We start from the raw sequence: 16196 nt of genomic DNA on the forward strand, positions 1-16196 counted from the left end.
ATATATATATATATATATATATATATATATATATATATATATATATATATATATATATATATATATATATATAATTTTAATTTTGTTACTAAATTCAGAGGGGGTTGATCACAAATTAATTTAAATTGAATGTACATGGAAATTCTGTATTTTGACTACTTAAAAAAGCTAAACAATATAGTAATATGTATAATTCTTTAAGGAATATTTAATTAAATTATAAAGAAATTAGGGAAAGTTAATAAATTATGAATTACTTAGAGGAATTGTGTGAATAATTTCTATTTCTGTAATCCATAATCCAAAAGTAACTGTAATCTATTAAATACAGAGTAATGCATTCTTGGCCAACTAAAACTACTAAATTCTTGCAAAATAATTATGTTATTTTTCTACATAGCACAGAACATCAGCAGATTGCATAATCCTCTTATTAGTAGGTCTGTCTGTATAATATAATATTAACTATTCAACAGGGACGAATTTAACCAATACGTGAGGTAAGCAGCCATTTAAGGCCCTTATGAAATTTGGGAGCCTACAATAAAAGAAGTAGAAGTTTCTATAAATTGTATATAATGTCATTTTCTATCATATTTTATATAATAAGGGTCTAACAATTACAATTTTACCTTAATTATCACATCCGTGCAAATCTTTGATCAAATAGTTTATTCATTATTTTTTAATTTTTGAGTTAAGATTTTTGTGGTTTATTTTTGGCTAACAAATCTTTTAAAATGTACAGATTGTGTTAATATCAAAATGTAAAAAGCAAGATTCAGTGATATAAGAAAAGACAGCTAAATAAATAAATAAATACAGATACGAAGGGTGCATAATGCTGTAGGACTGCTGGGTCCCGGGGCTGGAATTGCTTAGTGCCCACAAATCACTAAATCTGCTCCTGCTATTTACAACATCTAGCCATAGATGTCTTTCTAGACATGCAATATAATTATGAATATGACAACATCTACAGTTTCTCTTTGCATGTAACGGTCACTGTCTTAAACTGTTTTTTTTTTTTATCTAAAAGTAGAAGATAAAAAGGTCAAAGTAGTCTTTAGTTTTTTTAAATAAATATTTTTTATTTAAATTATTTCTAATTGTAATTAAATCTCATTTTAAAGCATTAATTTTTGTAGCATATTTTATTGAACGTTTTAGTGCAAAACATATCAGCAGTTTACATTGAGCAACAACATAATATTCAGCACTCAAATCACCCATATAAATAAACGAATAAATAAATAAATAAATAAATACATAAATAAATAAATAAATAAATAAATAAAATGTATTTAACCAAAAGGTCTAGATTACGTTTGTGTGTCCTGGTTGTCAAACAGGTAAACACTCTTTTTTAAAAGCAGATTGTCCTTGTGATCAGCTTATGGGCCTAAGCATAAGGCTTTGATTGTTGTCCATATAAAGTCTGTGTTCCTGAAGTGAAACGCACAGCCCGTACCAAACCCTGCCATTCAACAGAGGAAGCCAGGAAATCTTGGAATTTCTGGGGAAAATTACGTCACTGCTGGAATAGTGTGGGATCCCCCCCGCCTCACGTTCACGGAGCGCGCGCGTTCACACAAAGCAGCAGCATCATCATCAGTGGCCGAGCCGCGTATAACGGGGCCTGTGAGAATCCGGGCGGAGTTTAGTCAAGCGCGCTTTGGTGTGCCTCCATCGGCTGGGCTGGGTGTGGTTTTCAAAACTCAGTTCCGTTAGCAGGAAATCGACTGTGGGACCACCAGTACTTCTCTGAGCGACAAAGACGCGGCGAAAAGTGAAACTTTGTCTCCGGGGTCTGGAAGAGATTTGAGGAGAAGCTTTTCCACACACGAGCGGCGTCGCTTGTTGACTGTTGCGCGTGGACATCAGCCGATGGGAAAAAGTTTGGCTTTCTGTTGACTTCATTGTATCAGCTTCAGTTTGTGACACATTCGTGAAGGAAGAGACCAGATACCGACAAAATGCCGAAAACGGTGAGTACTCGTGGCAAATGGAAGCCGCTGGCTTGTGTTTGTGCTGTAGCGCGCAGAGATCTGAAGAGATTTCTCGGCGCCTTTAAAAGCTGCGCATTTTTGGTGAAACAGGAGACCGAAGCGACGCGTAGGCGCTCGAAAGGGGCGAGGATGGTCTTTCTTGTTGGCATTTTTGCCAGCCAGTTCCCGCGGGTGAACAGTAGGCCACACGCAATGCACTATTTATGGCAAGAATTAATTATTGGGACAATGACGGTCGTTCATCCGAGCCGAACGCGCTGAAGAATAACTTGTTGCGTTGCAGATTAAAAGGACGTTTCTGTAACATTGTTACGCTATATGTTGCATTATATTAGGGATTTACCAAAACTACGAACTTCTCATGTTTTTCTTGAAGTATTTTATTTTTATAGACAACTCTGGAGTGGCGTTTTGTGTTGTATAGGGGCTGAACCGTTACTCGGTGACAACCTGTAACCCCCCTTTCTTCTCCTCCTCCAAATCTGATTGGCTTTCCGTCAAACTCGCCGTGAATGGACGCGTTCGCTGGTGGTGCGGATTTGTTTTATCCCAGCTGCTCGAATCATTTGAATTCAGTCAGATAATTTTTATTTATTTATAGCTATTCTCTATTAATTCCTTCACGGACTTTTCAAGCTACAAATTACGCCAGTAGGTGGCAACAACATCGTCATTTTGCAAAGAGTGAATCATTGAATCATATCTCAAACCATTCATTGAATGCAACGTTATTGGGCATTATATTCTGCACACTTTTTTGGCAGTTCAGGAAGTACACTGACGAAAAATAGATTTTTGGATCCTTGAATGTACTAACTTTTTTTTTTTTAAAGAGTAAAGTGGTTTTAAAAATTTATTTGGGCTGTATATTTAAGCAAACAAGTTGAGTTAAACATTACTAATTTGAATTTGTTTGTTTAAATTCAACACATTTAAATTGTTTGCAACAATTTTGCAAACATCATTTAATCCTTTTATTTTCAATTGTCCATTAATGTATTTTAAAAGGGTTTTTAAATAGTATTTAAGGATTTCACCTGATTAACCAAATAAATCCACTAACATTGGCAGGCAAGTCACCGCATTACACAGTTTAACATGAAGCTAAGTAAATGGAAAGCAGATAATTCATTGTAATCATGGTCATATTTCACATGTTTTTCATGTACAAAATTAAGCATTTATGAAGAAAGGTAAATCTGTTCAATTTAAATCTGTTGGTTGTACATAATACCGTGTTATCATATAGATTGTTGTCCCTCCCCCCAAACGCAAAAGATTCTAAGTCAGTAAGTAATTATTTCTGCTCAGTAGTAATTTTATGCTCTTCGACAGCGATCTTCATTGCTCCATTTTATGAATGAGAAGATAAACTGGAAAATCCATCATATGCTTTTCCATTTAAGCCAGCGATTCACTCGTTCAGACCAGTGAATGATTCATAATGAATTAGTTTAAATGAGCAAAACCTTTTTAAGTCATGGTCTCTGTGGTCATTTGTGATGACACACTTCATTGAAAGCTTCCATTAAACTATTAAAACCAATTACAGTTTAGATAATTATTAATTACCAATAAAGCATACATTTAAAATCGCCCGAATATAATGACTAGTTCACCTAAAATATTAATTCAGTCAAATCTGCATGTTTTGTTCCCTTTAAAGCCTGTGTTCTGCCATGTAATGGAGCAATTTTGATCTGCTTGATAAGGGATTCAAGACTAGAAATATGAGGTGTGTCAGAAGCGGCTGTTCAAGCGTTTTTGGAGCTCGTCTGTCACTAGGGAGGACCAGGCGAGCCCATGCCGCAATCTTAGACAATTTTCCATGCCAAGGCGTGGTGCTCACCCAAACAGAGAAGAAAACTGCCCTTTTTTGGCTAAAGTACCTGTTTTTTGGTTACACCTCTCAATTAATAGACCATTGTTTAGTTAAGGATTATATTTAGGAGCACAGATCAAACGGTAGGATGGAGGGACACATTGTTTTCTGAAATGTAGCTTACATTTTTTTAGCTGAAGTAGTAAATACCCTAGTGTTAGTCAAAAATTACTTGTCATCACCATAAAATAATAAGGTAATTATCAATTGGATTTAGAAAGCCTTATCTCCATTGTATGTTGTTTATGTAATGGAAAAAAATACATCTTAATAACAAGAACCACTCAGAAAGCAGAGGGAACTTTATAAGGCATGCATTATAATAACATGCACATTTCTGAGAAATACATTGTAAATACCCAAATATCCACACTGTAAAACGCAACAGTAAACTTGATCAAATGAAATTAGTTTAGTTATCTCAATTTACTGATAGTTAATTCTACTCATTTGAGAAGAGTTTTAAACTCCGTGTTGAAGGTAATGAGATCATCAAATACCTCATTACTTCAACTTAAATAAAGTAAGTTCACAGTACTCATATAAATGAGTTTTTTTACTCAAATGGTTTGTAGCAATCTGTTTCTTCAAACGGTTTGAGTTGCCTTAACTTAGGTTTTACAGTACTCAGTTGGTTTGAGTTCTCTTCATTTATTGGGTTTTACTGTGCTCAAAGTGCTTCGTTTACTCTAATGGATTAAGTTCACAGTACTCATTAGGGTCAGTTTATCAACTTAAATGTTTTTTTTGCAATCGGTTACCTTAACTTTTTGGGTTTTACAGTAGACTGCAGCTACAGTAGTCTATAAACAGACTAATGAATTGAAACAGAACTAGATTATATGTTCTTCCCTAAAGCCAAACAAAAAGCCATATAACGCCATAATAGCCTTCATAAATAAGTAATTAAAAACATTAAATATTCCTAAACAAATCAGGGGTTGACAATATGACAATAATAAAGATGACAATAAAAATGTCTAAATTAAATATACATGAGTAGTTAATTTATGAGCATTATACATGAGGCATTTTAAGTTTGTAAATGCATTGAGAGTATTAATTGTTAATGTGTTGTTTTAGCATTTTAACATGGCAGTATTAGACATGCCAGTGTTGCTGTTGTGGTTAAGCGTCAATCATTGAATATTTCTGCTTTGACACCAATAGCTTATCATCAGTTTCCTCTTTATTTGTCATTGGAGTGAAGGGAAGCTCATTTTAGTGTAAATTTAGAAGATAACCAAATGTAATCTCAGAAGCATTTAGGCCGTGGAAACAGAAGTGTGTAAAGTTTGGGTCAGACTTCTGCACACTAGATATTCTTTTCCCTGATGGATTCTCACCATTCGCAAATCATTTTCGTGTAAGCAGATGTTTTTCTCCTGTCACTGGAGACATCTCGTGTATTTTTAGAGATTGGATCAGCGAATGGAACAGTATGTAAAATGAGTCAGAACTTTTTTCGGCAGTTACTGTAGACTCCTGCAGGTCCAAGAGTCTCTTTCCGATAATGACTCAAGGTTTCTGTGCTTACACTCTGCTTACATCACTTCCTGTCTGAACGTTTCCTGTTCGGGGCCGGCTAGGCTTGACGCTGCCGCTTAGTACCTTATTTGGAGTTTCAGAGAACTGCAGCAAGCGCTCGCATACACCCTCACACACACAGCTTTGTGTGGTGAGCATGGGCCCCTTTTCCGCTGCAGATTTCTGTTGCCCAGAATGCAGCTGTGTATTACAGCTAATGTACCAAAATGGTCTCTTTAGAGTCAGCACACTCCTCTCTCTTCTTTTACTCGCATGAAGTTGCACATGTGCATTTATCTTCAGTCATCAGTTCCTCTCTGTGTTCTGAGTGGGAGTTTTGTGACCTCTGTAGGTTCAGGTCAGAGGGAGTGTGCAGGCGAGAAGAGAGAGACTTCTAGATGTCACCTCAACACTATAATCCTTGTGTGAAAATGTTATTTAAGCAATTTTGTGTTTATTTTATAGCTCAATCTGCTTTTTGAACTGTAGACGTCTGTATCTATGGAAAAAAATTAAGAGACCGTTGATTTTTCTCAGTTTGTATTTATTTGCATTTGTACATCAATTTACAGATTTATAGTTGTTTAAGCAAAATGTAATTTTTTTTATTTTTTAAACTACTGGTTACATTACTTTCAAATTTTAGACATATTTTTGTATGTGTGTCTTTTTAAAATATTCAACACAATACTCATTGTTAAATTCAGATTTAAGAAATCAATATTTGGTGGAATGACTTTAATTTTACAACATTTTACTCAAATCCAGTAAATTCAAAGGATCTGAGAAATTTCAAATGGTCTTAATATTATCATTAACATTTCCACAGCTCTACATTGTGTCAAAGAATTTGCAATTGTTACATTTTTAAAGTTTTTGAAGAAGAAAAGTGTACCATGTTTACTTATGCTTGCATATGGCTGCATTTATTTCATTAAAAACTCCAAAACATTATAATATATACTTAAAAACCAGGAGAAAACCCATGTGAACATGGGGAGATCATGCAAACTCAACACAGAAATGCCAACTGACCCAACTGGAGCTCGAACCAACGACCTTCTTGCTGTGAGGCGACAGTGCTAACCGCTGAGTCACTATGTCACCCTATAACAGTAATATTAGGAAATATATACATTTTAAATAAATTTTTAAATTTATATTAAAATGCAACAATTTATTTTATGTAATGCGTCCATGTTGAATAAAAGTATTAATTTCTTTAGAAAACCTGACCCAAATTTTTTAGCGAGTATATTTATTGCACATTTAGGACTATGATGTATAACTTGATGTATCCTCTTACAAACAGTACAGTACAAGTTATGTACAACGTATAATTGTTTTGAAATGGTACACACTCAAAGCCTGATGTCTAGATCATCTGCGTTCTAACCAGAGACTCTACATCCGCTTGATTGTCACGTTATAGGGTCCTCTTAAAACATTTCCGTAGTTCCTTGATATTTGAAAGTGTTGTCAGAAAATGCAGCTGTTTTTGCAAATAGCTTGCGTTGTGTGAAAATGCAGCACGTTTAATTAATTTCTTTGCGTTGTGCGTTAAATCTGTTTGCGTTGTGAGGATTCGCACCTAAATTGCAGCATGTTAAGCTCTCTTTCTCTACTGATGGCCTGGAATCTGACTTTTAGACTTTGACAAATGTAGATTGCAGTCTACAATTTGATGTGAACTTATTCCTGAACTTGAAATATCAGGCAGTCATCATTGATTGCATGTTATTAAAAATCTTTATGAATTGTCTCTGCAGTTTGATTTAAGAACTTTTTTATAATTGTGTGCAATAACAAGTGCATTAAAACCTGCACAATTTATATGCCTAAATCCACTGCTTCGATAGTATTGTTGATCTGGTTCTGCATGCCAAATCATGAAGTCAGAAGGGGGTTGGAGGTCTTTGGTATGTGCAAAGTGAATGGATTAACTCCAAACCCACACACACACACATACAAACGCGCACACAGATTAATGGTCTTTAATAAGGTAAAGCTCCAGGGGGGTTTGAGGGGAAAGTTCTAGAATTTTTTGAAGAGTTCAGTTCATTCAATGGAGGGAAACTGCAGCATTGATCGACATCCCGCTTCAAACCTTATGTGAGTCAGTATGGGTGTTTGTGTGAAGCAATAGATTGTGAGTTAAAATGGTTCAGTGAATTTGCAAGTGGTTTTGGACAGTCACATGAGAAATTTTACAGCTTTAAGCAGTGTGTTTTGTAGAGGACTATTACGTAAATGCAAAATACTGGTGTCATTTTATTTTGTGCACTTTATTTTTGAAGAACATCGGCTTCAGAGTAAATGGACTGTATTCATGTTTACTGCCAGAAGCTTTCGGTGAATCAGCTGTAGGGTCTTCTATTTGAATGTGTTTTTGCACCTATTGTTAAACAGTTTCAAATTCCTTTGAATTCATGTTTGGGTTAGTGACCAGAACTTTAAGGCTGGTTGTGTGTTTAATATTTTTCAGCATTGGAACTTTTTGCAAATGTGGAAAGTTATTTTAATAAAATTCAACATTTGCATAATTTAAATGTGATCAGTAATTGGCTGATTAATGAAGCAGTTTGCCAGTTAGCCAAGTTTTCCTCTGTTGTGTGAAAAAGTGGAAAAATGCGGTTTAGCTAATTATCGACAGCAAGCTATTGATGCTGTCATTGATCACTTTTCCATTTTAACCGTGGATGAACGTTAGGGGAAATGTGCATTAGGTATAGAGGGTCATGTGAGGACAAGCCACATATGCAATGTGATTCTGCTGTCTCCATCACTTTTTTGGGGGAAGTATTGTAGAGTCATTATCTTGAATCAGACGAGCAGTGAGAGAAACTGAGTTTGACTTTCACCGCCACAGTAAGATTGTAGTGTCAGTTAACTGAGGGTAACGGTAGAATGAACTCATAAATATACTGAGGTTCTTTTTATCTTTCCTCTTCTGTCCGATATAAACTGCAGCCATTTTGTCTCAGTTTGAGTGCATTTTTTTCAGGTATTCTCTCTCTTTCTCTTACAATCAGTGGAAATTTGTGCTGAGTGTGTTCTCCAAACTGTTTTGGATTTCAGTACAAAAACTTGTGCCAGTTAGTTTAAATGTTTGCTCTAATTAGCCTTTTCATGGGAGTGATTTGTTTCATGACTTGTTCTGGTTTCAAGTTTTTTGTGGGACTGCATGTGGGCTTGTTAATTGATTGAGGAGTTTAAGAAATGCAAGTCAGTTTGCCAATTATATAGACTGTCATTTGTTGGCAATTAGCGTTTAGCTGGCCAGAGGGATTTCACATTTGAACTGATCCAAACCTGAGTAAGCAGCTTTTTAAACTACTGCATAGGCAGCTACCTTGAAAAACAGCATTAAACTGAATTGAATCTGCAAATGCGGTGCATAATAGAGTTCAACAATGCCTGTCCACCTTTTCAGCAGCCTTGCTTCTGAAAGATTATTGAAATGTTTATTTCCTAGAAAATAATGCTTGCGAAAGTGCTATCTATTGGCAAAAATCAAACAAACAAGCTTTACTGAGGAGGAAAAAGTAAAACGCTTGCAAAATTTGCAAGGTTGCATGCAAGTGGTTTTAGAGTGTAGAGCAAAACTGACTGTTTCTCATATGTATTGTTCGTTTGGAGAAACTTATTTATTGCAAATATTTAAGTGACTAAATGAAAGCTCTAAATTTAGCACTGATAATGGCACTGGAAAAGTTTTTTGAAAAAGTAAACGGAGTCGGCACACTGCCACATTATCTCTCAAAAGACATTATCTTTCATTGGACAATGTTACAACCTACAAGGTCTTCATCAGGTCACACAGGAAACAGAAGATTGAACATTACTCTGACTAACATTTGTGGTCATACAGTTAGGCATAGGACAAAATCGTTTTTAAGGTTTACTGGGGTTTGGAAAAGTCAAGGTTTTAAAAACACCAAAATTTACTGCTATACCATTCCTACATTATATATAAGATTTATTTATTTATTTATTTATTTATTTATTTATTTTATTTTTTTACATTTTGTTTTAAGTTTTTTAGGACAACAGTATCTTTTTAGGACAATAAGATCTCCAAACACACCTTTTCAAGCTAAAAGAAATTTGTGTTTCTCGAACTAATAAAGACAGCAGCAGTCAATTATTTATTTTAATTATTTACCCTGCCTGACATGTTTATAGCTTTAAAATATAAAAAAGTTTCTCAAAAAATATTTTGTGTTTAATGGGGAAGAAAGTTTTAGTTTTTTTTCCAGACATTTAAAATTAATACATTTTAGAGTAATCACAATACCGTAAAACTGTGAAACTGTGATATTTTTTTCAAGGTTATACAATCAAAATTTATCAGTTGATAATCAATTGGCATTTCTGTTTGGAGTTTGCATTGAATTTATCTAAACTGTCAGATGTATATGTGTGTGTATGTCCTGGTCCTCCAGGTTGGGCTAATGACCCAACTTATAAAAATTAGATGTTACGAAACACCACTATGGTGCGGCTTAATATCAACTTCAGTATAAACAACCCTGGAAGTAAGCAAAGTTTTTATATCCTGGGTTGCAAGACAAAAAAAAAAAAAAATGGGTAGGAGTAGCTATATGCTCCTGACAATAAAGGTTAGATTCTAAAAAGTTATTTTTTTTGGACTTATAGACCCATTCAGTGAATGTATATTGAAAGAACCATTTTCATACATTTTAATGTAAAATATAAAGATCTTTTTTAAATACTAATGAACTTTTTGGTTCTTAGTGAAACCAGCAATTTCAGAAAAGAATCTTTTGTTTAACCATTGTATATGTGTGTCGCTGTTTGATGGCATTATCTAAATATGAGTTTCACTTAATGAACATGACAGAGGAAGCTGTAGCTGAGAAATTGTAACTCAAGTGTATTTAGGTGATAAACTTTAATAAACTCTATTATATAATATCAGGGTATCCACCGGGTCTTAAAATGTCTTAAATAAAGGTAAGTTTTAGGCGTTAAAAAGTCTTAAATCTACTGAAATGTTGTGTTGTAGGTCTTAAATCTTTTTTAACAGCTCTTAATTGTCCTTTGTTCAGGTATAGTTACTCAATCTGGCCATTAATGCCCATTCAATCACCAACAATCCCAGTCTCAACAAAACTTTTCATTTAAAAATAGCATTTAATTGCTTTTCTCACAGTAACATTTGCTTGAAAGTTCTCTTTTTTATTTACTGCTGAAAATACTGACCTGATACATTTTTTATTATTATTATGAAATCCTTATTTTTGTAGACTGAAGTAATTGATTTCCCAGTGATGGGTTGCAACTGGAAGGGCATCTGCTGCGTGAAACATATGCTGGATAAGTTGGCGATTCATTCAGCTGTGGCAACCTCAAATTAATAAAGGGACTAATCCAAAAAGAATTTGATTGAATGAATGAAGTAACTGACAGCTATGTTTTTCTTCTATTGTTGGTAAGGGTTATAGGGTTTATAAATGGATGTATGTGAAATTTTAATAAAATTATTCAAGCTAAATTATTATTGTATTTTTAAATGCGTTGAAATTAAATAAAATTGATAGGGTAAGTGAAAATCTTTTCTAACTTTGCATTTAGCCTTGTACAAGTCTAAAGTTTTATACATAATGGTCTTAAAATGTATTAAAGTCTTAACTTTAACTTGGTGAAACCTGCAGAAACCCTGTGTATATTGATCACATGAAATCAGACATTCAAACGAACCACACATTGAGGTGCTAGTGTTCTTGGACACTTTTAATGGATTTATAATATGTGGATTAATAAAATACTTGGATTAGTACAAAAACAACGCCATTACAAAACGTGCTAAAACCACTGGTGTATATTAGGGCTGCACAATATATCGTTTAAGCCTCGATATCGCAGTGTCACAAGTCACATAACAGCATTTGCAATGTGGAGTTGGGATTATTATAGATCAGCAACGAAGAATGTACAGCGTTTACATTTTACATTGCGTTTGATTATTTAATAATAAGGGAGGACAAAACCGTTATATGCATGAGGTGGTGCTTCTCGTAATGGCAGATCGAACATGTATCAATGTTGGAAGAAATGTATGTGCTGTTAATAAAAGAAATTCATCTTATAACTTTCATGCATTTTTCCATCTTCATTTATAAATATCATAATATATTGTGGATATATCGCTGATTTCATGATCTATCATTATCGGGGGCAAAATACCATGATAATACCGTATCGTATTACTGTACCTAAATGTCTAACTACTTATTTCACTTTTATCTATGCTCTATCTTATTTATTTATTCTTGAAATTTCTTTGATTCTCTCATTCACAAGATTATTCCAGTCAATCCAAGTTAATGATTTCTTTCCAAATTCAAGCACCTGCTGAAACCGTATTCATATCGAAATATGTCTCGCAAAAAATCTATATCTCAATGTCAGATTTTTTCAGTATCATGCAGACCTAGTATATAGTATATAGTTTTATTTAGGTCAAAAGGCATCAAGTATAGACTGACATTTCTATACATTATCATATCATCAAACACTAAACACTTTTGGAGAGAAGAAAAAAAGTTAAATTTTTAGTTTAGATGTAAATACTATTATTAACCTATTCTTAATCGCTTCTTTGTGTTATTGAGTGAAATGTCATTGTTCTGTGTCTGTGTGTGAAGGCTACTGAATAAAGGCTGGGTGATTGTTCTAATAATAGTGTCAGAGAACCTTTGGTGGGTTCACTGTGTAGACCACACCCATTGCATACACACACACACACACACACACACACACCCTGACCAGGCAGAACTACAGATTTTTAGTTCCTGTTTCATGAAGCCATGAACTATTTTTATCCTGAATCCTTCTCAGAATTGAGCGAGTCCCTCAACTGACCGATATACTGTTCCAAACTTACTGCTACACTCATACAAACACACACACAAACTTGCCATTACTCAAAGCAAGCAAGAGCTAGATTGAGAGAGAGCGACGAGTGAGAGTTTTGCTGGAAGTTGTGTAGGCTATGATATGAACTCTCCCAGACGCAGAGAAGAGGAAAGAGCAGAAATGTTGTACAGTTGTTGGGAAATTTCTGCTTGTTCTTTCTCTGTTCCAACTGGATGATGTAAGCTTGTGAAACTGCAGAAGTAGAATTTATTCACACGTGCAAAAGACTAAAATCAAATCAATCACCTCATACTAGAGTCAATCCTAGAGTGCTGAATAGTTGCCAAAGGAAGCACATTTAATTTCAGACACGTACATAAAACACACCTGGGTTTGAAACGTGCTATTTCACAATACAGTACAGTCATTTCATACCTTGCCCTGGTTTCACAATCTCAATCTTTTTTGAGAATAATACCTAATGGTCAGTAATAACAATCTAAAACAGGGGTGCTCAAACTTTTTCTTATAAAGGGCCAAAAACATAAACAATCCCATTTATAACACTGTAGAGTTTAATGTTGAATACACTAGTCGAGCTGCCCCATGCCTTTACCTTGATTTGCTAAACAATATCTTGTGCATTTTCTTCTGTCCACTTTCATCTTTCCATCTGTCAATATTTCAACTGACAATGTTCTAACTGACAATATTTCTATTTTAAAAGTCTGATTCATTTACAACATTTAATTAACAACATTTTTGGTAGCTCCTCAATTAAACAAAGAAATTTAAGGGAAATTACATTAAATTATATCTCTGTCAAAGACGTTCACCCCAACCAACTCCCCATCACTCTTCCTCTCTTTTCAGTTTGGGCCAAATTAAAGGTTACCATGGGCCAACTTTGGCAATAAAAATTATGGTGAAAATATATAGATGAACTGGATCAGTGACAAACACCCATCCTTTAAAGGGTGCCACAATATTGTTAGGGAAATGATTTCCTTAGAATTCCTTACCCGTGTCATTCAGATGTCCGCTGTGGCTTTTCATTAAGTTTAGACTCCTTACTTAGATTTTATTGATGTTTCTTTAAGCTGCATTTTGATTTATGCTATGTCATAATTGATTTTATACAGTTTATTTTACTATTATTTTATCTTTATATATTTTAATTTAGTTTATTTTCATTCATTCAATAATTTTCTTGTCGGCTTTATTAATCCAGGGTAGCCACAGCAGAATGAACCGCCTTTGTTTATTTATTTACTTATTATTAGTATTATTAATATTATTGCTATTATTTATGAATGTGTGTGTGTGTGTGTGTGTGTGTGTGTATCCATCCATCCATCCATCCATCCATCCATCCATCCATCCATCCATCCATCCATCCTTCCGTCCATCCGTCCATCCATCCGTCCATATAACTATTCTGTTTTTCTTTAGCATGGCATTGTTAAAATGGGCATTTTCTGTTAGTTTGTTTCAATGTGTTTTGTGATTAATAGATAATGTTGATAAAAAGATGAAATTTTAAAAAATAAAATGATGGTACTTAAACTCACTTCAGTTCTTATCCTGACAGCTTCATAGTGCTGTAATGCATTAAAGGTAAAAGCAAAAGTCTGTAATTTACTTTGATTAAATTTCTTAATGGTAGTGTAAATTAAAAACACTTTTTACTCACTCTACTGTGAACCTGCTTCTCTCCTGCCCCTCTTTGACACTGCTGAAATGGCAATGCGTTCTTGAGGTCACGTTAAGTGCTAATGCTAACTGTATCCAAATGAAACAAACAATAATTATCTATGTATAAAAATCTACACCTGCATCCTTTAAATGCAGTTTTGATATAAGGCCAGCTTCAGATTGCCTGAGGTTTTAAAATGTACTCACAAGCAAAATTTCCACACTCCTCCTAGGATATTTCCTTACTCTGTGAGAAGTCTTTTTTGCCTCTTCAGAAATTCTGTGTAAGGACACCTGTGAGCCCCTAAAGTTACATCCAAACACAGAGCAGACATGCAGGATTGCTTCAGATATGTAAGGCACAATTTTAACTGCTTTGTTATCTGTTTAAAAAGAGGCGTGAGGAGGGAATAGTTTGCTTGGAAATGGGCAATGTTAAGAACTAGCTGGTTACATTTAAACATTCAACCATGCCAGTTATGTCACATAAATACTCGTATAGTTTATAAAAACATGCTGCATACTTTCATTTCAACTTGTCTGAGCTGACAGACACAGCAAAATTCTAATTATTGACACAAATGACACATGAATGATTATTCCTCCCGTTAAATCAAATATTAGCGATTTACCCGACTCTGGCCAACAGTTCTTTGCCGATCTTGTTTGCCATTCTTTCCTGTCCACTGTCCTGACAAAAAAATCCATCCATCCATCCATCCATCCATCCATCCATCCATCCATCCATCCATCCATCCATCCATCCATCCATCCATCCATCCATCCATCCATCCATCCATCCATCCATCCATCCATCCATCCATCCATCCATCCATCCATCCATCCATCCATCCATCCATCCATCCATCCATCCATCCATCCATCCATCCATCCATCCATCCATCCATCCATCCATCCATCCATCCATCCATCCATCCATCCATCCATCCATCCATCCATCCATCCATCCATCCATCCATCCATCCATCCATCCATCCATCCATCCATCCATCCATCCATCCATCCATCCATCCATCCATCCATCCATCCATCCATCCATCCATCCCTGTTGGATTTGTCCAGACTTTGCTGAAATTTTGTGAAACAAGTCAGAATTTGTGGAGTCTAAAACTAATAGCAAAGTAAATCTAACAAAATGTATTAAGCGGATGATGTTGAGATTTAGGGAATTTGCAATTAAACTTAATTTAGTATTTTGATCAAACTAATAGGATTTAGCTCATAGTCACCGAAATTATATTCTTGTGCCAATATGGCAAACAGTCATGTAAACACATTAATCAGATTATTATAGATCTCACACTTAATTCAGCCAAAACCAAGCTTTCCCTAAACTTTTTCTTTTTTTCTTTTAATCTTTAAATTTTTTTTATCCAGAGATGGCACAAAGAAAATAATACTGAATGTTAGTTACAGTAGAATTGCAATGTTCAACATGGCACCATTGTTTTACATCTGCAGCTTTGCATGAGTTACCTCAGAGAACATTCTGTACTCCATTGAGTGTTTAGCTTTTAGGTGCCATATCAAATTGGCAGTACTGAATGAAGCTCTGTTGAGACCACCTCACAATAGGCTGGCTTTACACACACACATACATACATGCATTACATGCTGCTGTTGTACTGCCCTCATATTTTCATGCAGCAAACAGTTTAGTTATGCATTCCTGTTACAACTTGTGCTCTCTGTTTTTGACATCTGTGAGAGTATTGTAATGTAAAGCATTGGGCTTTACATACAGTCTGTTAAAGGTGCAGTAGGTAATCTACCAAAATTCTAACCGTTAGCATAATTTGCCTTAAAACACAATCCCTGCCCTGCCGTTTAAAGCCACGCCACCTGAAATCCCGAACACGCACTGTAAAGATGACAGTAGGCAAACCCACTAGATCATGTCATTCATGTCAACTTTTTAGTACTTTATAAAACTACAACTCTGAATATTTATATCAAGCACTTTTTCAGTTGTGTAGCAAGCAAAACTTGTCATAATGTTCAATATTTCTTGCATGCAAGCATCACTGGTCTCATTCTTTACTTTATGCTTACTGTATGCTTAGTGGTTGGCTGGTGGGGTGCAGGAATTGCACTTATTACTAAGCCATATTTACATGCTATTTCAGACCGAATATTCAGAGTAGCATAGTAAACAATATAGGGAGCGCATCACAGGTTAA

The 16196-nt window shown here is 34.9% G+C and overlaps 1 protein-coding gene across 2 annotated transcripts in view; it reads left to right on the forward strand.

The window, feature by feature from the left end:
* The first annotated feature begins 1827 nt into the window (after positions 1 to 1827).
* Positions 1828 to 16196, forward strand: part of msna (moesin a) — a 42859-nt gene continuing 28490 nt past the window's right edge. The window contains 1 exon segment of one of the 2 annotated variants that reach the window (NM_001004296.1): positions 1828 to 1988. In NM_001004296.1, the coding sequence (NP_001004296.1) occupies positions 1977 to 1988 (12 nt within the window). In that variant the 5' untranslated portion in view covers positions 1828 to 1976. 2 annotated transcript variants of the gene reach the window in all.

The sequence above is a fragment of the Danio rerio genome, chromosome 5 (genome assembly GCF_049306965.1).
Source record: "Danio rerio strain Tuebingen ecotype United States chromosome 5, GRCz12tu, whole genome shotgun sequence".
NCBI lineage: Eukaryota > Metazoa > Chordata > Actinopteri > Cypriniformes > Danionidae > Danio > Danio rerio.